General features: G+C 37.0%; 1 protein-coding gene across 1 annotated transcript; it reads left to right on the top strand.

The window, feature by feature from the left end:
* Positions 1-11793: 11793 nt before the first annotated feature.
* On the top strand, positions 11794-17944 carry LOC104908853 (ras-related protein RABC2a). The gene is made up of 6 exons (XM_010698017.3): positions 11794-12302; positions 13525-13593; positions 14692-14757; positions 15480-15601; positions 16153-16281; positions 17435-17944. Exons 1-6 carry the CDS (start codon positions 12155-12157, stop codon positions 17543-17545), a joined length of 645 nt encoding a protein of 214 aa, XP_010696319.1. The 5' UTR covers positions 11794-12154; the 3' UTR covers positions 17546-17944.
* Positions 17945-25078: the final 7134 nt, after the last annotated feature.

The following is a 25078-nucleotide window of genomic DNA, read 5'->3' as shown; positions in this document are numbered from 1 at the left end:
TTACAAAGGATTATATTATAAAAACCAACCTCATGAATGATAGGCAACATAGAAAAAGAGGCATTGAGAATCATGTAGGAGGTCAATGGTTGGAGCTCTCACCTCCCAACCTCATAGTTAGAAGTTCGATTCTCATCAACCCCATACTTGGAGTCTTTGTGTGGATATTTGCTTCTGGGTATAAATCTCCACTTTCAATCTCTGAAATTTTTCTTATGGGTTGGGATCCTCTTCTTACCCCCTAACTCATGAGAATCGAGTCTCCTTGGACCAGTAAATTACCGAATTTCAAAAAAAATAGAAAAAGAGGCGTTGAAGATCATATCCCTTCTACATTTGTTTTTTTAAAAGTGCCTTTTTTCGTAGAAAAATACTTATTGTGTTTTTTCTTAATAATTTTTCCAGATGGACATATCAATTTACAAGTATGGGAAACATTTCAACTTTGTTTGCAACTAGTAAGGGAGGGGAATAAACTTATAAAAGAAACAAAATATCCCATTTGCAGATATTTTACGTGAATTGTGACCCCATAACCAGCTTGTACTTAACTCATAATTAAGTAGGTTTTAGTGTCTACTTATGATGTCTACAACGTAATCAAGAATGACAGCAATACCTATTTCATGATTTATGTATCTGCAGGCTCTATTATTGAACTGGCTACTCTAGCTGGTGCGGAAATTTATACTCTCTCCGTTGCATAATATAGTGTTGGTTTCTTTTTTATACGGTCTCCAAGACGTAACTTTGACCTTTAATATCTTCAATTCCGTATTAATAAAAAATATAAAAAGTTGATATTATGAAACTACACATTGAGAAGAATCTAACAAGATTCTACATGAATATTTTTTTTATATATACAAATGAGAATATTCTGTCAAAAAATTTAAAGTTTGACCTACCAAAAATGAAGTAGGCACTATATTGTGACGAAAAGAGTAATTCTTTTCTAAAACAAACAAAAAGTTTGCCAAAGCTACGAATCATTTTCTAAAACAAACAGAAAAAAATAGCTTCAATATTTGTGGAAACAATTCACAAGAACAATAAAAAAAAAACCCAATTAGGAATAATTCTAGTATAATCTCAACCATACATGGTATATTTTCAAAATAATTTTAGATATGTAATGCATGGAAAATTTGTGTCATTATAATTCCTCATGTAAATTCCTTTTTAGAAAGTAAAAATTGTTACTATATATTCCAAGTTTGGACTTTGGAGTATCACCATCCAGAAGAATGATAAACATATAACCGTGATATAAAAACATATTTTCATGTTACTCGAATATCGTGTTTTTGTTAATGTATAGTAGAAATAGGAATGTAATGGGTTTCCCTCTCTTTTTCTCTCTAAGACCCTAGCCTCCCCTACTCCTTCATCAGTTAGGGATTGCCATGAATGATTTCATCCATGGTAAGTTCCCTTTTTCCTTTTATTTTCAGTTTTTAGTTTATTTTCTTATTTTGTTGAATAAATTAGTATCTCCTTATGAGATTTCTTCAAACCCTGTTATGGGGTTTTTAGTCTTTGTTGTGGAGATCTTCTTCTGTTAGAAGTGATCAATGAGAGAACCGGATATCCCACTCCAAGGCACGGAAATTACGCTTTCCTATTAGTTTAATTTCGCCCCTCTAGGATCACCGGGTTATCACGAAATAACTAATGAGATACAATGGAGAGAAACAATCCACTTAGATGATCTTCTAAGTGAATCAACAAGAACTTGTGTTTTTGTGTTTGTGAAGAACACTCAAGAGAAGTTTGCAAGGTTTCGCTTAAGCTAAGCAAGAAGACTTTTATAGTATAGAAAATTCTGATTTTCTTCTAACCCCTTACTCATAGGAATCCCAAGGTTTATATAGGAAAAATAAACCTTTCATTGACTAGAGTGGTTAATCACATAACCCCCATCTTAATCACCCATCAAAGGCCTTTAATCCACTGATTTAAGGACCTTAAAGGTCATTAAAATGAAACCATAACATCACAACGGACATAAACCGTCAAGGCATCTTTTCGCGTTCCAAGGCAGAAGGCAGGTCGCGACTCGCAAAGGAGCTCGCGAGTCGCGAGGCACTGGTCGTGACTCGCGACGGCCCTTCTGTCTCCCTTGGTTTATCAACGTGATTTTGCCACTTGATGCACTCTAATCTTTTACATACTAGACCTCCTCCTCTTCTAGTACATACCCATATGAGTCACAACCCATTACCCTATAAATGTTCCAACAATCCTCCTCCCATTTATAGGGTAATGTTGAAAAGTTTTCCAACTTGCTATAAATCGCAAACACTCATGTTCATGCATCATGGAAATATCTAACGATTGAATTTCCATTTAGTAAAAGTAATCTTTACAATAATTTAGATCATAATGATAGACAAAGCTTTGAATCATATAACCATTACAAATTATTGAAGTTACTAATACACACAAACATAAACTAGGTTCTTAAAACCTCCGACACCTATGAAGCCTTGGTGTCCATATCCATTCATAAGCTTCCAAGTCAAGCCTTAGACTTGTGAAGCGGCCAAACTTCTAGCTTATAGGTAAATCTTTCCGAACATGCTCCTACAATTGAGCACTTTATCAAAGATTTATTAAGAATAATATTCAACCTCTTTATCATTGTAGCAACAAGCACTAACCTGGGATGTATTAAACAAGTGCTCCCAACCTCTTAGAGAAGTACTATCCTCCTTGAATTTGAGATCTAACGTTGTATTAGACATCAAATAGAGTTTTCCTTCACCATAGGTTGATCAATAGGCTTAAGACCCATCCCTTTGTTCATTTTGTTCACTAGTTCCCTTGACAACGGTTTTGTAAACGTATCCGCCAAGTTCAAACTAGACCGAACAAAATTAATAGTTATACAACTATTCCTTATCATTTCCCGCACATAGCTATGTCTAACTCCAATGTGCCTTGACTTGCCATTGTAGACTTCACTATATGCTTTAGCTATGGTTGATGCACTATCACAATGGATAGCAAGAGTGACATTGGTTTACCCATAAGTCCACCTCACTCAACACTTCCTTAGCCATTCCGCTTCTTGGCAACAAGAAGCCAAAGCAATGAATTCCGATGCCATAGTGGAATCCTTATACATGTTTGCTTCTTGGATGCCCATGAAATGGCATCCTCCAAGAAGAAACACCCAACCACTAGTGGATGAATAATCTTCCTTATTAGAAATCCAACTAGCATCCGAGTAACCTTCTAAAATAGAAGGTTCTCTATTGTATGTTATGACATAATCCAAGGTCTTATTCAAGTACCTTAACACTCTTCTCAATGCTTGCCAATGCAACATACTAGGATTACTAGTATACCTACTGAGCTTGCCAATAGCAAAGGCTATATCCGGCCGAGTGCTAGTCATAGCATACATCAAGCTTCCAATTAAGCTTGCATACTCCAATTGTGAAATTGGAGTACCACTACTCGGAACCAAGTGAATACTAGGATCCATAGGAGTAGCAAAATGAGTCGAATTTGACTCATTATACCTCTTGACCACTTTCTCAATATAATGAGATTGTGATAAAGAAAACGACCCTTTCCCTCTTATTATTCTAATACCTAGAATAACATCCGCTTCACCCAAATCTTTCATGGAGAAGCTAGAGGAAAGAAGACTTTGGTCTTTTCCACTTGTTCCAAATCAGTCCCAAAAATAAGCATATCATCAACATATAAGCAAATTATAACTCCTTTACCGTTATTATCAAATTTGCTATATACACACTTATCGGACTGATTTATTTTGAACCCACTAGACAACACAACTTCATCAAATTTTTGATGCCATTGCTTAGGTGCTTGTTTAAGACCATACAAAGATCTAACTAATTTGCAAATTTAGTTTCTTGACCTTTGACCACAAACCCTTCAGGTTGATTCATGTACACTTCCTCCTCCAATTCACCATTAAGAAAAGCAGTTTTTACATCCATTTGGTGAATTACTAGACCATGAATCGCAGCTAATGCTATCAATAGTCTAATAGTAGCTATTCTAGCTACTGGAGCATAAGTATCAAAGTAATCGATACCATATCTTTGCCTAAAACCTTGGACCACTAACCGGGCCTTATGTTTTAGTATGGTTCCATCGATTTTCTTTTTCCTTACAAAAATCCATTTACAACCTAGGGGTTTGCAACCGGGAGGTAAATTAGCTAAAATCCAAGTGTGATTACCCATTATAGAATCCATTTCATCATTCACTGCCTCTTTCCAGAAAGCAGAATCATGAGACTTCATAGCCTCATCAAAGGCCTAGGATCCTCCTCCATATTGTAACAATATGAAATTTGAGTCGAAATTGACTCCCTTGACCCTTCAACTAAATATAGTTGAAAATCCGGTCCAAAAGATTTCTCTTTTCTAATTTTTACTTTTCCTAATTTCCGGTGTTGTAGTATCATGATCATTTGAAATGTCATCTACAACATTGGAACTAGTACTAGGTATCATGTCCTTTGGTCTTGGAATCGATGAGAATCTAGTCTCATCAAATATTGCATCCCTTGACTCTATCACGGAGTGAATAGAGACAAAGTCATTGGGCTCAATGACATAAAACCTATAGGCTTTGCTATGTACCGCATAGCCTATAAAAATGCAATCAATTCCTTTTTCACCTAAAGTTTTCCTTTTAGGTTCCGTCAATTTGACAATTGCCCTACAACCCCATACCTTAAGGTAATTGAGATTAGGCTTTTTATTACACCAAAGTTCATAAGGGGTAGTCTTATTCCTTTTATTAGGAACTCGATTTAAAATTAACCTGCAGTTAAAATTGCATCACCCCAAAAACCGTCATTAAGACCCGAATTAGAAAGCATGGTATTAACCATTTCTTTTAGGACCCTATTTTTCCTTTCCGCTATACCATTACTTTGAGGTGAGTATGGGGCGGTTGTTTCATGAATTACACCAATGGAACTAAAATAACTTGGATTATAATATTCACCACCCCTATCCGTTCGAAGTCTTTTAATCTTTTGATTAAGTTGGAGTTCCACTTCGTTTTAAAGGTCTTAAACTTTTCTAGTGCTTCATCTTTAGTAAATAATAAATATATGTAACAAAACCTTGAAAAATCATCAATAAAAGTTACAAATATTTCTTTATTTCCAAAGAAGGTGAACTATGAAAGTCACACAAGTCACTATGCACCAATTCAAGCAATACCGTTTGTCTAGTCACACTAGGATAAGGATTTTTTGTAATTTTATTTAGCACGCAAGTGTGACACTTCTCTAACTTTAAATCGAAAGGAGGTATTAACCCCATTTTAGACATGTCATATAATCTACGATAATTCACATGACATAAACGATTGTGCCATAGAGAAGAAACATCAAGCATGTAAATAGAACTAGTACCAATTTTATTATCAATACTAAATTTAAACATTCCATTACAAAAGAAACCTTGTCCAACAAAAATACCACCCTTGGAAATTACAAATTTATCCGACTCAAAAACAACTTTAAAACCATACTTATTCAAAGACCTCCGACACAAGATTCTTCCTAACTTCCGGTACATAACAACATCCCGGAGAGTTAAAGTCTTTCCCGAGGTTAACAACAATTCTACTTGGCCTATCTTTAGCCTTTACCGTAGAATCATTCCCCATATACAAGATTGGACCATCATCCAAATCTTTCAAAGACTTGAAGAAATCCTTGTTATTGCACACATGTCTAGAGGCTCCCGAATCTATCCACCAAGAATCATCAACCTGCACACACATAATTTCAGAAATCATAGCAACAAAATGCATTTCTTCAATTACATTAACATGTGCATTTTACCTTGGTTTTGAACAACACTAGGTTGTGGTTCTTTGTCTTCTTCGTTGTTAGAAGGACAATCCCTCTTAAGATGAGGACCATTGCATATCCAACAAGAGAGGGTCTTCCTCTTCTTGTTTGCAACATTGGTTTTGTTGTTGTTGTTGTTGTTGTTGGATTTCTTGGTCTTACTAGACCCACCAACCTCTACCAATTAACGGTAGATTAGGAATACTAGGAGTAGTATCCTTAACCCCATCTTGAGCCCGGATCCCCTCTTCAATACGAAGATGAGTTCCTAATTGCTCCATGGACATGTCTTCCTTTTTATGTTTTAAAAGATGTTTTGTATCTTTCCAAGAATTTGGTAATTTGTCAATGATTGAGGCAACCGCAATTGCCTCATCCATCACCATACCATGTGATTTATTTGGTTCAAAATATGATGAACCTCATGGAATTGCTCCATAATAGGCCGATCATTAGTCATTTTAAAAGAATTAAAATTACTAACAAGGAATTTCTTACTTGAAGCATCTTCCGAAATGTACTTGGCCTCAAGAGCATCCCAAAGTTCCTTTGCACTCTCCACATTTTGGTAGAGATCAAAAAGGGTCGGTAGAGAGTTGAGAATATGACCCGACAAATGTAGTCATCATTCTCCCACTTTGATCCTCTTCCTGTAGTCTCAGTAGGCTCTCCTCTCCATCTTGGGATGGTGGCATGGGTGTGAAAACATACACCACATTCAAGGCGGTCAACAAGAAGTGCATCTTCTTTTGCCACCTCGATACCCACCCCTCAAACTTGTCCAACTTTTGGAAGTTCATAGTCATGTCCTTGAGTGATTGAGCCATATCCGAAAAAAAAGAAATTAAACTAATAGATTGTTAGATGTGATCAATGAGAGAACCGGATATCCACTCCAAGGCACGGAAACTACGCTTTCCTATTAGTTTAATTTCGCCCCTCTAGGATCACCGGGTTAACACGAAATAACTAATGAGATACAATGGAGAGAAACAATCCACTTAGATGATCTTCTAAGTGAATCAACAAGAACTTGTGTTTTTGTGTTTGTGAAGAACACTCAAGAGAAGTTTGCAAGTTTCTCTTAAGCTAAGCAAGAAGATTTTAGAGATAGAAAATTCTGATTTTCTTCTAACCCTTACTCATAGGAATCCCAAGGTTTATATAGGAAAATAAACCTTTCATTGACTAGAGTGTTAATCACATAACCCCCATTTAATCACCCATCAAAGGCCTTTAATCACTGATTTAAGGACCTTAAAGGTCATTAAAATGACACCATAACATCACAACGGACATAAACCGTCAAGACATCTTTTCGCGTTCCAAGGTAGAAGGCAGGTCGCGACTCGCAAAGGAGCTCGCGAGGCACTGGTCGCGACTCGCGGACCGCCCTGTCGCGACTCGCGACGGCCCTTCTGTCTCCCTTGTTTATCAACGTGATTTTGCCACTTGATGCACTCTAATCTTTTGCATACTAGACCTCCTCCTCTTCTAGTACATACCCATATGAGTCACAAACCCATTACCCTATAAATGTTCCAACATCTTCTCCTCTATGGGACTTGTGAGTGTGGTTGTTTTGTTTTTAGATATGAGAAATTGTTCTTATTGGTTGAAGTTCAAGACTCAACATGAAGGTATTGGAATCTCGAATGCGGTTAACATGACTTGATCAAGAATGCTCTTCCCAAACTATGTCAGAATGATAGACTTCCTCATCAATAGTTGTTTGATTCAGCAAATACAAGGGGTTTGTGCTATATTGTTCGATCTAGTTCATTATAGTTTTTTCGAAGACGGATTTGATTTAACCTTGTTTAATTGTATCTTATTTTTCTTTAATATCTATTGTAGATGCCGTTTGGCTTTAAATTAATGAAATTTCTCTTTCAAAAAAAAAATGGAATGATAATGCGTCGAAGTTGGAGCAAATTATGCATAATTTGACTCCGACTCCGACCCTGTAGGAAGTCAGATGTTAAAAGTCCGACACCCAACTTTGCGACTTTGACCCGAGTCCATTTTTTTTTTCCTTTTCTTTTTTCAGCCTCATCAGTTGTAGTTTTTTTTGTTCTTTCCATCATCATTATTTCTAGTAATCATATAACATAATTTGAGCTTAATACACTAAACCTATCATACTTATTATACAACTCAAAATTAGAGATATGGTGTAGTATATATAAATATCTAACATATAATACCCTTTGTTTTGTTGCAATACAGGAATTTCTTACGTCACACATATAATACCCTTTGTTATATATAACTAAGTGAAATCAGGTGAAGTATTTAGTCTTATTCTGAACATCAGTCACATAGAAAAAGTAAAAAGTCGGAGTTGGATCAGGTCAGATTTTTTGTAGGACCCGACTTCAACCCTCCTTTGACTCGAAGTTGAATTATTTAAAAATTAAACAGGTTTTTCTTACTTGGAGCGAAATTTTCCCCTCAAATCAGGACGAACTAAAATTGGATTCGGATTGGATGCTATTCTTAGGTATAAGTATACTCAAATGCAAAACAACAACCAAAATATTCCATCCATTTTCTTTTAATTGTTACACTTTCCTCTTTAATCCATCTTTTAGTTGTTATACTACTCCTCTTTCCTAGGTATAACTATCAACATCAACCTTTTCCATTATTCTAATTATATATCCCATATCCCGCTTTTCACTCCTATGTTATGCCTTATTCTTTTAGACTTATTTTCAGTTCACTTCAGTTACTCTCTGCATTTCAATTCAGTTCAGTTTCATTCAGTTCAATTCAGTTCCGTTCAGTTTCTTTTAATCCAAAAGAATGGGATCTTATTATCATATGGTCCCCTAAAAGAAAAAATCATATGTTATTGTCATACTTCTTTTACATTTCCCTTGCCTTCCTTCTTTTACATTATCTAATTTTTCTTTTATATTGCTATGACAAAATTCTCTCTTCTATATTATTATATTATTTTTTTTACATTTTTCAAAACCAAACATTATATTTTTATACTTCCTTCTTATTTTTTTCGACTATTTTATTATTCTTTCCAAAAAAAAAAAAATTAACAATAATAAAAAAGAAGTATTTACCATAACCCACCCACGCACGCACTATATTTTACTATTATGATTTGCATATCACAGTTATTAATTCATCATCCCTCATTCATCCATCAACCTATGACGCCTCTTTATTTTGAAAATGTAGTTAGAAGAAGAAGCTCAAACGTCACAATCAAAAAGCAGTAGAAAAAATCAGTCCTGGTGACCAAACCTGGACCCCGCCTCGAAAACAACGTTATTGGGTGATCTTCGACTCTTTGGACTTCCCATTAGAGTATATCCAGTGGTTGGTCCTCTGACAGTTTATGAGGAGAGAGAATGCTAAAAAAATAATAAACAATTAAGAGAGAGAAAACAAGGGAGGAGAGAGGGCGTTGCCCAGTTCATAAATATGAACCGTTTACAAAAGAAAAAAATCTGAAAAGCATCAATTGGGTGTGACAAGTGGCAAAGTATAAATGGTTCATGGGGATTGTGTATTTAGATCTAAAGGTTGATAATTGATTGTGATGAACGGTTGAGATTGTGAATAATTTGTTCATGCGCAAATTAGATCCGGGGAGGAGAGTAGGATGAGCCTCCTACACTTTTATTTATTTAAGCGGGGAATCATTTGATGAGGTTTAGGGGAGTCAAAAATTTGATGCTCATCCTACACCTTATAGGCTCATACCAACATCTACTAATTAATTAGAATGACCCTATCCTTCACACCGTAACTTAAATGCGCACCTCTTTCTCCTACTTTTATCACTCTTGGGACTTTTATCCATTTAATAGTGATGCTTTTACAATTACGGACTGATAGGTAATTTTTAGGAAGGAGAAAGATAGAGAAAGAAAACACAAAGGTTTATGTGATAGGAGAGATAGAGAGAAATTATTACCTAAAATGAAAGTGTAACATCTAATTTAAAACTTTATAAAATAAAAAGTGTCACAACTCAATTGGAACGAATGAAGTAAATAAGATTGATTAGTTGTTTGATATATATGGGAATTTAATTTCATAAAAAATTTAATTGCCTATGATGTTATTTCTCTTATGTAATTTTTTGGATATGAAGTTTATATGTTTGGTTGACATCAAATAATTTGTAACTCCCATGAATTGAAGTTGGAATTTTGAGTGATTAAGGAGAGTGGTGAATAAATTCTCGAGTTTTGTGGAAATTTTATTTTTCTAGAAATTTTCATTGTCCCTATTTTCCCCACTTTCTATCAATCAAATAAATTTGCATTGCCTACCTATTTTTTTATATACTAAACAACCACTCAATCTCTAGATATTTTTATATTTCCCTCACAAAACATAATATATTGCAGTTGTGTTGTGTACCATGCACATAATATATGCGAGTGTATGATATATACACTTTGTTCTTCCTCCTCCTTAGGGTGAGAATATATAGAGTCTTGAGGAGGAGACTTGAAGAGAGTCTTATGGCAAGACTCAACAAGACTCGGCTATATTTGGGTAAAGTCTTGGACAGAGTCTTGAGTTGGTTTTTGATATTTAAGACCCCTCTCAAGACTCTTGCCATTAGGGTTATTCAGACACCAAACCGCAACTCAAACCGTTTTTTTGCGGTTTGGGTTGGTTTACGGTTTTAAAATTGAGGTTTGGATTATGATTTCAAGCAAACCGCGGTTTGCTATTTGGGTCGGGTTTTAATTTTTGTAAACCGAAACCCTCATAAATCACAATTTTATATGATTTTTTTTATTTTTTTTTAAAATACACTTGACAATGTGGCATACAAGTATACAACTGAAAAAAGAAGTTTGAGGTAAAGAACTTGAACACTTTTGATAAATTATTATTTATGTTTAATTATGAAGTCAACTTCATATTTATTTGTACTCCTTATATTTATTAACATTTTTTTTATTCTTAGATTACAAAATTAATGTCGCGGAGGAAAAAATCGTTAAACTGCAAACTAAACCGCACTAAACCGTTTTGCACTGTTCGATTTGGGCATAAGTGCGGTGCGATTTGGGTCGGAAAATGTCAAACCGTATATTTGTGGTTTGGATTGGGTTACCCCCAAACCGCGAACCCGTACTTGCCATGCAAAAGGATATTTTTTTGTCCAGTAAAAAATGTCATGTATCTTCTTTTTTGTAAAGTGAGTTTGAAGAGAGTTGGAGGAATACGATATAAAATTAAAATGAATATGAAGTGAGTCTCTACTAGGGCTGGCAAAAACTGACCCAACCTGATAACCCGACCTGAAATTGACCTGAAAATTCCGGGTTTGGGTTGAGATTTTCGACCCGAAAAAAAAAAATGGGTCGACCCAACCCGACCTGAAAATATAATGGGTTAGGTTCAGGTTGAGCTTTTGAACCTGAAAACAACCCGAAATGACCTGAAATAAAAATAACATTATTGGACAAGCCCAATAAGTCAATAACCCTAATAAGGCTGAGCGTTTTTTACAGTGCCGTTGTACAATTACAATCAAAGGCTGAAAAATCAAAACCCTAGAGTAGAGAGAGACAGAGACTAGAGACTTCTCTCAAAAAAACTTTAACTTTTACATCTACAAGTGCTTTGCGAATTAAGTTGGCAGTATTTTAGTTAGATTCTTATTTCAGGTCATTTTGGGTTGGTTTCGGGTCAACCCGAAATATATAAGGTCGGGTTTGGGTTGACATTTTCGACCTGAAATATAAATCAGGTCGGGTTCGGGTTGAGGTTTTCGACCTGAAATATAAATCAGGTCGACCTGAAATTGACCCAACCCGACCTGATTGCCAGCCCTAGTCTCTACTCTTTAGAATTAAAAATTAACGTAAAACTGATATAGTATAATATGAAATTTGGAGTTGAGTCTAAGGGATAAACTCACCCATAGGAGTGAGGTTTCAGGTGCCAGGTGCTTGATGTCCAATCACGACACCTCACGCTCACATATCATCTCTCCTCTCTTCAAACAATCAAACGTGAAACTTGTTATAACGCTATCGAATTTCTCTCTCTCTCTGCAAAAGTGTTGATTAAACAGCAAACACCAGAAACAAAGCAACGAATTCTCTTGCCTTCTTTCCTTTTCTCTTCTCACTTCTCACTTCACACCCGTTTTCTTCTTCTCCGTTATCAAAAAAGATTCTTTAATTCTTCATCTTTTTCTCTCTCATAAAAGCAACCTCCTGCATTACAATTTACAAACAAACTAACAAACAAACATACATATTTTGCTAAATAATCAAAATTAAGAGAGAGAAAAGTAAAATGAGTTCAAGTTCAAATAATCAAAATACTAGTAGTAATTATGATCTATCTTTCAAAGTTTTGTTAATCGGTGATTCTGGAGTTGGCAAAAGTAGCTTGCTTGTTAGCTTCATTTCTAAAGCTCTTGATGATCTTTCCCCTACTATTGGTAATTTTTCTCCTTTTGTTTTTTGGAATTTTCTTCAATAATAATACAATTACTTGATCATCATTTTTGCCGACACTTTTTAATTTCTGTCGTTTTCTTCTTTTTTATTTTCAATATTCTGGATCTGGATTTTTTTTGTTCCTACCTTTAGTTTTTGTTGTTGTTATTATTATTATTTATAGATGAAATTATCAATAAAATAGTACTGCAATTTACTATTAATCTTTACTATCTGTTTATTCTGTTTTATTATTTTAACAGTAGGTTTATTTTTATGATTTTCTAACTTTTATTTGTTAGGTAACTGAGTTAGTAAGATACCGCCTATTTTTAAATTAAAATTAGGTAACGAGAAATCCTATATTAAAAACAGATTCTGTCCAATAATGACTAGTTTGATTTCTTTGGCTGACTAGTTTAATCCATTTGGTGATTAAGTCTATTTTTATATTAAAATTAGACCATTTTTTAATAATTTGTGTACGTAATTTTAGGCTGTGTTTTTTGTTTGGAGGAATAATTTGAATTGAATATTCTAGAAAAAAAGTATTCAACTGAATTATATTCTAGGAGTACATATTAATTGAAATTCTAATTTTCGGCTTCCATAAATTTAGGAAAGAAAGAAATAAAAGTCTCGTGATTCGCCAGAGGAAAATGTGGTATTCCTTCCTTGCTGGTGTGTTAGTAAATCAATTACTAATTGAATGAACTGGAGATAAGATTAAGATTTTTTTTTTGTACAACTAGTATTTGGACCCGCGCATAATGCACTGAGATATTTTTTTGTTAAATAGACAACTGAAGATACTCTTTTTAAGAATTATTCAATGCAATTTTTAAAAAATGTTCGTGTTCAAAATTCAATAAATTAAATAGAAATTATGAGGTTTTTTTTTATAACAATGTTGGGGTGAACGGTGGAATCAGAGATGGAAGTCAGCTTCTGTCTTTTTGGTGAACTCTCTAACTTGTACCTGAACCTTTATTTGGGAAGTTTCTTCATCTATCTTTCGGATGAAGTTACCGAGTTAGGTGATTAGGTATCTAATATTGAGCTATTTGATTTGTATTCGCATTGAATTTCTTGATTTTGGTAGGGAAAGCCATATTGGGATGAAATTTTGTGCAATGTGGCTTTCTTTTTATAGATAATTTGAATTTTGATGTTGCCAAGATGATATACATGCTGAACTTGGATTTTTATCTTAATGTTGTCTAGGAGTTGATTTCAAGATCAAGATGCTTACCGTTGGTGGGAAGAGGTTGAAACTTACTATATGGGACACTGGTAAGTGGTAACTAGTTCCACAATGCACTACTTTTTTCCTTCATGGTTTGACGTGATCTTACATCTAATTTCATTGGAGACAAGGATGTAGTTATTTTATGTTATGCATTCTCATCATTCACCTCTAATCCTAAATATATGCATACTAGTTGTGGCCCGTGAGCTATATGCCTAATTGTCAAACGGGTCAATTGGGTTGGGTAGTGGTTAATTTCAAGTTTAGATTATTGTTAAATTAGTTCCCTTTCAGGTTGGTGTGGACCGAGTTGAACAATGCTTGTTCAACATCCATTGCATTTCGGGTTGGTTTGGGTGGAGTTGAACAATGCTTGTTCAAACTCAACTGCTTTCCGGGTTGGGGTTAATCAACCTGGGTAATGGGTTTTAAAAGACAATCTATACCCAATAGTGAAAAGTGAATGCTATGTATATAAAAGCTACAAAATATAGGTCTCGTATAACAAGTCAAAATGTAGCCAAATTCAACCATATAAATGATGTTTGAGTCTACTCGTGATATTATTAGCACAAGGTATTTGTTCCGGAAGGTTATCTTAATCTCATATCATTTCATAAAATTAAATGGTTTGTAAATCGGGTGGGAGAAAACGGGGTGGGTCGAGTTTGATCTAGAATTTATTGCGTAGTTCGGCCTTGGAGAACTTGGGTTTTGGTCAGAAAATTTAGGCCAAAATCTATTATCTCTTTAGGGTAGGGTTTTGTGTTGGTCGATTTCTGATAGGGTCTAGTTGTGTAGGGAGTAGGGACTTTTAAAGATGAAAAGTTCATTAATAAGATATCAATAAGATTTTTTCCTTTTCTGTTTCCTTTTTTGCTGAAGCTTTGATAGCTTAATCTTATACAATATATCTATAGCAATATTGCACTCATTCATCAGTTGAGATAAATCTTAACCTTGTTTGTATGAAGTGATATTATATGCGTCTTTCAAAGTCTCTGTTGTGGATAATAGTCTCTTGTAGAAGTCACCTTTCTTTGTAATTCTCATTTATGTATTAATTTTTCTGCCAATTCTTTTGTTGAACTAAGCTTCAACCAGAAAGAGTAGTGCTAATTTGTGTGTTATCTCCTTTGCAGCTGGACAAGAGAGGTTTAGAACGTTAACGAGTTCCTACTACAGAGGCGCGCAAGGGATTATTCTTGGTATGCTCTGTTTATGAATATTTCCTCTTTAAAAGATTAGAGAAACTACTTCAATAAGACTATGTGAGCGTAGTTTCAATTTATAAGTAGACAAGATTAGTCTTTTCCTTCATGGCTCCCTTGTAGGATTGTGGATATATGTGTTTCTTTTCAATCAAACCATTTCTGATTCTTTTTATTGAGACTTATTCTGAGGTGCGAGGGCCGAGGGATATGTAACTCTATGTTTGGGATCATTGAGCTTCTTTTACGGTTGTTTTTGGTTTGCTTCGTCATTTGTTGGATTTTTCATGTTAGCATGACTTAGTTTGGTATGTGTCTTGAGCTGGGCACTTGACTTGTACAAGTAAGGGAAATGCTTAACTATTCAATTAATTTGGGGTAATCAAGAATAAGAACTCTTTCTTTTCCTTTGTCTTGTGCTGCCCTCTCTTCTCATCAGTTCTTTGTCAATTTTTTAGTGAATCGAATCCATGGAGAACACTGCATTTGAACATCTCATTTGGGTATATATTGCATCTTATGTTCATTTAAATGGTGAGAACGCACATAGTGTATCTGCAGCCATACACCTCAATTAGTGTTTCTGCACTTTGCAGTCAGCGTACAGCATTAGTTGACCATGTAACTTAGCTTGTCCATTTTGCTAGCATCATGCTGCAAAACTGTTTGTTTCTTTTCTGTTTTTAATTTCCTTCTTTTTTTTTTTTTTGTCCTTTTAGTGTATGATGTCACAAGAAGAGAAACTTTTACCAACTTGTCTGATGTGTGGGCTAAAGAGGTTGAGCTCTACTCTACCAATCAAGATTGCGTGAAGATGCTCGTGGGAAATAAAGTTGATAAGGTAAATCCTGTTTCTCCATGTGTGTATTTTAACTATCTAGAGCAATAGAGCATGAATTGATGATTAAATATATTCATTTTCCTAATAGTAAAGCTTGTGTTGCAAGATTTGAATACCGTGGACCATATTTTCTATACAAGTGCTTGGATCACCACATCGATACAATTTTCTTTAGTAATGGAGGCTGGTACAGTAGTTGAATCAACTGTCGAGTTCTTCAACCATAACCATTTGTCAATTGCAAAGTTGATCATTCACTTTATCTTTTTTTTTTTCTGTTTTTTTATTATTCTAGGACATTGTCTATATATTACATTCTTTACCCCACTTTTTCATGAGCTTTAGCTATCGGGAGTATGGGGTGGAACTTTTTGGAACATTAACAGTTCAAAGGAGAGACTTTTAAATTTATGGTATAGAGCTTTTTGAAAAACGAACAAAAAGGTCTTGTAGCTGAAACCCAAGATGGCTAATTTTCTGCTTTACAGTATTACATTCCCTTTGAAGGTTGACCGTGATAGATATAACGGACTCACTGCTCTTAATTTTAGGATTCAGAGAGAGCTGTGACTAGGGAAGAAGGGGTGGCTCTTGCACAACAGTTAGGTAGTCTATTTCTTGAATGCAGCGCGAAAACTCGAGAAAATGTGGAACAGTGCTTTGAAGAGCTCGCTTTGAAGGTAATTTGTTATTTTCCTACCATTAGTTGTGCTGTTATACGTGCAAGGTCTATTGGCATACCATTGTTTATGACGCCAGTGTGTCTGAAATTATTGGAAGTAATAGAGTTTATTAAATAATATTAGCAGTCCTGGATAGTTGTATATAGTTGGATGCAGGAAGTATTTTTACTCTACTTAATAGTTAGTAGAACTTCTTGAACAATTCTAATTTCTACAGTGAACCATGATACATCTGCACCTAAGTTAAATAGACTTTAGCATTGCTTATCATATAACTAAACCAATGAGTATTATGACAAAATAAACACTTATTGCCAAAAAAGATTATAATGATAATATATGTAATTTCTGGAACAAGTTCACTCTGAGCCTAACATTGATCATATATACTATACTCCTAACCTTGATTTTCTTGTACAGAAAATAGTTTGTCTTGTGAAATAAAAGATTATAATTTTTCCTTGTAAGTAAAGTATTAATTCATTATACTAGGAAAGGAGAGAAAGAAAGCAACATATTAATGAAACTTATTATGAAACTTTTGTGCATAGTTACCTGATATTTCAAATTATGAATCTATCCGCAGGCAGTAGTAGATGGGGATAATGATAATGATAATATATGTAATTTTGCTGTGCCAATGTTCATTGTACTGAAACTTAATCACCATAGACAACATTTTCAGTGCTTTTTGTCGTCTAAACAATTGCCCCGAGTTTTAGGGGGGGACTAATACACTTTTACTACCTAATAACTTGAAGCCTTGGTAAAATTTTTTTTTTTTTTTTTTGGTGAACTATCAATCCACTGTCATTCTTGATGATGAAACCAAATTTAAGTGTAGCATGTTTCTTACATATCTTCTGATCGTGGAAGGATTTGGACTATTTAACAGAAAGAAAATGGATCTCTGTTCATCTCAACCATCCCCTTCCCCATTCATCCAAATAAGGGATCATGGATCTCTCCCTCTCCTTTGTTTTCTTCCATGTATCCTCAACAAAGTCATGGATACACTTGAAAAAGAATCAATTATAGGACCAATTTGTACCACTGTGTTGTCTGTGTATGCTACAAATATATAATCATTCTGCATCCATGTTACTAGGAAAAATTATGATGAGTTTGACTTGTAGTCTACCTTTTACAGATTATGGACGTCCCAAGTCTCTTGGAAGAAGGGTCTACTGTGGGAAAAAGGAATATCTTAAAACAGAAGCAAGATCAAAGGGCGGCAGCTCCAGGTGGATGTTGTGCTTGAACCGGCGACTCAAATTTCGAACAGGAGTTCTGACTTCTGAATCGCATTTGGAAGCTTCATCATGGGCTGAAGCTTTGATAATGTTGTTGTCAAATTATGTACATGATATTTCTCTTTTACCCCTTTCTGTTGTATTGTTTGTTTTACATGGCTGATGTAGTTGTTTATGTCATTCATAGGAAATTCTAGCCCGTGAATAACAATGTTACAAGTTTGTGTATATTATTAGTATAGATTTTTTTTAGGCGTGGCTTCTCTTGTTCACATGATCTGTCACTCTGCTTGCGTTGTGAGCTTGTAAGCTTGTATGTATCAATGTATGGATCAGCTAAACAGTGTACTCATCATGTTATCACTACAAAAACATTGATTTTAATACAGAAGAACTGCTATTTTTTACATTCTCTCTTTAGAACTGATTGCTACCGCAGTCTTTTTAGTACAGATTGTTTCCACGGGAAATTAATACCGATACTTCAAAATTTTACTTAAAACAGGGTTTAGACCAGAGCATTTCGAGAAACTCCAGGTATGAACAGAGACACTGGCTATAGTAAGTGGTCAAAAAGCTTCCATATCGTTTTTTCTAATCAATCTTAAACCGAGCAAAATCTTACTTTAAGCCAACAAGTTATGAAAGTCTCTTACTCCTTACTAGAAAACTGAACTATTTTTGTTATGTGCGATGTATGTGTGTTTTATAACGGTTTGATTTTTATATTGTTCACCAACTTTACTTAGTTTATCTCTGGTGATTTATAGTTAAAAACAAATATATTCGTGTAAGATCTTGTTAAATTTGTTTCAATGTATATTTTTCATATATCTACTTTTCATAATTTTTAATTATATGTAATCAAGATATTAATGGTTGAAGCTTTTTTTTTTTTGAGGGGAAACAGGCAATAAAATTATTAATCAACCATCAAGCTCCGCCAAGGTTAACACACCTTGCGGAAAATCGTCCACAAAAACCTGTTCAACACCACCTAAAGGAAAAAGTCTAGCAACAAAGTGAGCTACACAATTGCCTGCCCGTTTAACATGAGAAACATTAAAAAATTCCAAACTATCCCCTAGAAGAGAGATATCCTCCATCATTAGATCAATGGGAGAACGACCAAACCTCCTAGCCACAATGGCCTTTGCCAAATTAAGAGCATCCACCTCGAGCTCTATCCTTCGAAAACCCCTAGACTTCGCCCACACCAGTCCACACTTCGCCGCCATGGTTTCGGCCAACAAAACATCCCACTGCACCTGCACGCGCCGCATCGCACACATCACTACTTTGCCATTCCAATCTCGGAGCACAACCCCCAAACCAACACCGTCATCCCCCAGCATAGCCGCATCAGTGTTAAGGCGATAACATCCTTCCGGTGGAGGCAACCAACTCGCTCTAGACAAGAGCAGACCACACGTCTCATTACGTCTCAATACCGTAGCAGCATAGGACGTATAATCTGTAACCAAACGCAAGAAACCAACCGCACCCACTTCGGCATTCGCCCATGGCTCACCATGAACTACGGAATTCCGGAATGACCATGCAGCCCAAGCTAAAGCCGCGAAAGATAGAAAATCTTGGTTTACTAGCTTAGACTTCACCCATAACAGCAGCTCCATGAAGGAGTTCTTCGGGCCATCAGCAACATACGTGGTAAAAGGAGAGTTTTGCCATATTTGAGCAACTAGTGGGCACTCAAAAATAGCGTGGATAATGGTCTCCCTAGTATTAGAGCATTGTTGGCAGGCACCATCATCTAAAATGTGTCTATCCTGCAATCTTCCTCTTGTAGCCATCGCTCCCACACAAGCCCGCCATAAGAAATGACTAAGTTTTGGCGGCCCTTTCAGATTCCAAACCATATTCCACGCTTCACTATTCACCCCACCCAACCGTCCAGCCCACCCTCGCAAAAAACCAAGTCGGCCAAGCCAGTAACCCGTTTTGGTGGTATACACGCCGTCCTTCGTCGGCCACCAAAACTGCATGTCAGGTGGCTTCCTCTCACTCAAGGGAATTTGTCTAATTAAATTTGCATCCTGCACAGTAAAGTGAGAGTTAAGAGCCGTGTCATTCCAACCTCCCTCACCGTCAATCAAGTCCGCAACATAAAGATCAACCGGACTTTCAATGTTAGGAGTGGGAACCCTCGAGACTGTTTCTCCCGGTAGCCACGCGTCGTCCCACACTCTAATCTTGGACCCATCTCCAACTCGCCACTTCAACCCTTCTAACAACAGAGCTTTTGCCCCCCATATGCTTCTCCAGACAAAACTAGGATCGTACCCCCTCAAGGCTTCAAGAAAAGTCCCATTCTTAAAGTAGCGAGCACTCAGCACGTTATAGACAAGAGAAGTATTATCACATAACAATCTCCACCCCTGCTTTGCTAACAGTGCTTGATTAAAGACTTTTAGATCACGAAAACCCATACCACCATGCGACTTTGGCAGACATAACTTTTCCCAGCTCACCCAGTGCATCTTCCGCTCTGTCCCCCGTGCCCCCCACCAAAATCTGGCGCACATAGAATTAATCTCATCCAAAATACCATCCGGAATGCAAAACAAACTCATCATATAAGTGGGAATCGCCTGAACAACAGCCTTCAACAACACTTCCTTTCCAGCTCGAGACAAACATTTTTCTTTCCATCCCTGAAGCTTTTTCCAAATTCTCTCCTTCAACACCGCAAACACCATTTTTTTGGAGCGACCAATAACAGTGGGAAGTCCTAAATATTTTTCATGACGCTGCACTTCCCCGACCCCAAACATATTTCGAATAGCCAACCTCCTCGTATCATCCACATTCTTACTAAAAGACACTTCAGATTTATTGAAATTAATTTTCTGACCAGATGCTCGTTCATACACACTGATAATATCAGCTATTTTAGAGCATTCCTGAAGCGTAGCTCTAGAGAATAATATGCTATCATCCGCAAAAAATAAATGAGAAACTCGAGGAGCAGTACGACATACCTGGGCACCATGGATCTCCCCATTCCTCGCTGCCTGCGCCAACATGGTAGAAAAAGCTTCGGCGCATAGGAGAAATAAATATGGGGACAACGGATCTCCCTGCCGAAGTCCCCTTGACGGAATAATATTACCTTCAATGTTGCCATTCAGCTTAAAACAATATGACACAGTGGATAAACAAATCATAATGCGCTGTATCCATCCATAACAGAAACCCATTTTCGCCATAACCTTTTCGAGAAAACTCCATTCCACTCTGTCATAAGCTTTACTCATATCCAGTTTAAAAGCCATCGTTCCCGCCTTTCCATCCCCCCTTCGCTTCATTCTATGAAAAATTTCAAAAGCCACCAGAGCATTGTCTGTAATCAGTCTCCCCGGAACAAAAGCACTCTGGTGATGAGAGATAAGATCAGGTAACCAAATTTTAAGCCTATTCGCCATTAGCTTTGAAATAATTTTGTACAACACATTACATAAACTAATAGGCCTGAACTCGGTCATTTGTTGTGGTTTTTGACATTTCGGGATTAGAACGATACAAGTTTTATTCAGCATACTAATATCTTCCTCACCCTTCCACCAGCTCTTCACAAAAGCAACCACATCTGCACCAACGATATGCCAAAATTTTTGATAAAAAAGGGCATGCATACCATCCACACCTGGGGCTTTATTTGGGTGCATCTGAAATAGAGCAGCTTGCACCTCCTCCGCACTAGGTTCGGCCATAAGGGCTATATTAGCAGACTCTGTCACCTTAACACCAATTCCCGCAGTGGCCTCTTCAAAAGCCGAAGGATTAGAAGTAGCAAAAATCATAGAAAAATAATCTGAGATTATCTTACCAATGTCGTCCACGGTATCATGCCACACACCATCCGTATCTTTCAGCTTCGAGATCATATTGCGTCGTTTTCGATGACTCGCTTTGTGATGAAAGTAGGATGTATTTTTGTCGCCATCCCGCATTTCATTTGCGCGAGCCCTGGCATGCCAATATGATTCCTGAAGACGGTGCAACTCATCCAATTCACCAACAAGCTCCCTGCATTTTTCGAGCATCGTATGGTCAGGTCTTCTATACTGCCACATTGTGAGTTCCTCCTCTTTGGCTTTGATCTTTTTTTTAATGTCTCCAAAAGTTGCTGTAGCCCATCTACCCAAATCACCCGCACAACTTGCCACCTTCTGCTCCACCGACCCCGCGCCATTCACCCACGCTTCTTGCACCACTTTTTGACAATCTGCATTTGACAGCCATAGGGACTCAAAGTGAAAAATCTTGCCCCGCCTATGCTTTTGGGCCCCTACATCCGTTTCCAACACAATCGGAGCGTGGTTCGACTTATAAATCGGATAATTTTGGACTCCATAACTTGGAAAAATATCTTCCCACCTCTCATCCGCTAGAAACCTATCCAGTCTTTCCCGTATTGCCGTGGACGGGTCATTACCCCTGCGCCATGTAAACTTGCCCCCTTTGTAACCCAAGTCACGCACTTCACAAAGATCGACAGCATCTCTAAACGCATCAATACACCTCTCTCTTCTTATTGCACCCCCTTCCTTCTCAGAAGCATGTAATATTTCATTAAAATCCCCAAAAAACAGCATTGGGAGAGAAGTAGAATTCTTTATTGACCGCATTAAATTCCACGTGAGATATTTATTTTCCATTTCGGGCCACCCATATACCCCCACTGCCACCCACTTTGGCTCTCCCTCATCATCACATATTTCAACAGCTACATGATGATCTGAAAAAGATAAAGTGTTCGCTTGTACCCCCGACCACCAGAACCCTACTCCACCAGACAAACCCACACTACTAAAACACAAACCATCAGAAAAACCGCACTTTTCTTTCACTAACTTAAGTTTTTTTCATCGATCATGGTTTCCATCAGAAAAACCATATTTGGGCGCTCTCTCCAACACCAAGTTTGGAGAGTCTTCACTGTCCTAGGGTTGCCCAAACCCTGGCAGTTCCAGCTTAATATTTTCATTGTCCTTCGCGGGGTTGGTCATTACCAACCTCCGCTACTGTCGAGGGATAAGCCTCCCCGTCACAAGCAATGTCACTTTTGAACCTCTTCCCTGCTAACTCCACATCATTCATGGTCACATCAAAACCGTCGAGCTCACAAATCCCTTCCTCCCATGTTTTCCGCTTTCCTCCCTTCGCAACACTGGTCATAGGTCCCCTCTTCCCATGATTAATCTTAATTATCTTTCGTGGTCCCTTTTTTATTTTGTGAGGATCACTGGTGCATACCCCCGTAGAGAAAGTGAGCACTACCTGTGGCTTCCCCTTGTCCTCTTTGTGCTGCTCAGGAGGTCTAACATCGTTAAAGACACCATCAACCACCCTTCCCTGCCCACCTTGTTGGTCTATAACAACCCCCACACACTCCCTCACGCCCTCTTGTGACCTCCCTTCAACCTCCCTCTCACACTTTTGTCCACCCACTTCCTCAAGCCCAAGCGTCCCAGCCGGGACAACTTGAACAGCCTTCACTCCTGCCCCCGACTCCGCATCCGAATCCACCGCACCATCCTCAGCCGACCCTTTCGAGGGCAACTTTCCCTCCCCTTCCACCTTTTCAACTGACGAGGACGTTGACTCCTTATTTTTACCCACAAACAACAGCTTCCTGCTCGCTAAGATTTGAGCCTCTTCCTCCAAATACTTCATGCGTCCCTTACGAGGCGAGGCCTTCAACCATAGCCCCCACCCCAAGGAACAATCTTCATCGTCATCAGTCAACAAAAGACAATCATTTTCACTATGCCCCATAATACCACACATAAAACAAAAAAACGGTAATCTTTCGTACTTGAAATCAATCGAAATCACATTACCATCCTTGCCTTTGATTCGTTGTGATCGACGTAAAGGTTTACGTATGTCCAGCATGAGTTTAACACGACAAAAATTATCAAGCCCTAGGCCACTAGATTCTACCTCCAGCACAGTTCCCAAAGAAGCAGTAATTGCACATATATCATCATGGGATCGACAATTAAAAGGGAGATGATAAATACGCATCCAAAAAGGGGAAAAAAACAGTGGGACTTGTATTGGTTGTTCATTACCTGACATCTCATTGAGCACCAATAAATGTTGGTCAAAGCACCAAGGTCTGCCCTCTAATACTTTCTCTTTGTCTCGCCAATGAAAAAATTGGAAAACAAAAAGATTCGCCGCCAAAGCCTTAATTACAATCCGTTTCGAAACTCCCCACGCCATAGAAATCGTTCGTTTGAAAGCTTCCAAATTGAACGACCGATCTGTTACTAATCGTCCTACTAGCATCAGGGATACCTTCGCATCGACATCCGAAGGAATATTTTCCCCTAGGTCAACAACTGATGTCTCTTCATCCGTTAGTTTCAATCTAGAGCATTGGAGCGAAAGCTCTTCTGCCATGGTAGCCAAGAAAACCCTCGTAGGGTTAGAGTCGCCTGTCTCGCAAGGGGTTTTAGGAGCCCTCTCTCGCAAGGGAGTTTTTTTATTAATGGTTGAAGCTATAAATTGGCTAGTGTAAAAGTCAAACGGTTGCAATAAAAGAAGATAGAGGAAATATTAAATAGTGTCTCGCAACTTATATAAATTCAAAATCACGAGTATGATTTACGGTAGGATATAATAGATCAAACAATTGTCAAGCTCCAAAGAGGCAGAGAACTAAGAATAAAAAAAAAAAAAAAAGAACTAAGAATAATGGATAGGAGAAATGCGTAAATCCTCAAAAACATTGGCTAGTAGACATGATCATAGCAGACTAATCTACTGTTGCCTGTTGGTCCTTTGATATACTACAGATAAGTTTGGAACTTGGAAGCATCAAAAGCCAAAAAGATGATATCAATACATGCATGTTTTACTTGTACGAACGGAGAGATAAACTACGTACTACCTAATTTACACTACATTCATGTCTACAAGCATAACTTTTAATTGCTACCTCTTTGCTCGAAAATTCGACTACGCTAACCCAAACTAGATAATAAGCATATAAACTCATACAAGAGATAACACATCACATATTAATCCACCTGCACTACTATAATGACCACATATGTCTACTATTAATCCTCCTATCACATATGTCTGCTATTGCAGCTAGTTTTTCTGCTCATCAAATGCACAAGATGCTCTGGTAATTATAGCCTGTAAAATGCATCGTTTGAGATATCATTCTTGTGGATTATCAACATCTTAGTGATGTACTGTTTTTTTCTAGGATGTTCGATTCATTTCTACTAAGAAAATAATAATATTACAAGGCATCACAAAATGAGCATTAAGAGTATAACATCAGCAAAAACACCAACCAATATATAGACGCATAGAAAAGGGTTTGGAAGGAGAAAAAGAGAGCAATGAAAAAGGCACTCATCCCTTTAAATATACTTCATCCGTTTCATATTACCCGCTATACAGCCTACATTTCTTAATTTACGGACTCCTAAGCAATTTTTGGAGAAGAGAGAGGTAGAAAGTAAAAAGAAAAGGGACCTATATGAGCGTTG

This window comes from Beta vulgaris, chromosome 7 (assembly GCF_026745355.1).
Source record: "Beta vulgaris subsp. vulgaris cultivar EL10 chromosome 7, EL10.2, whole genome shotgun sequence".
NCBI classification, from domain to species: Eukaryota; Viridiplantae; Streptophyta; class Magnoliopsida; order Caryophyllales; family Amaranthaceae; genus Beta; species Beta vulgaris.
This window is presented reverse-complemented; position numbering and strand designations above follow the sequence as displayed.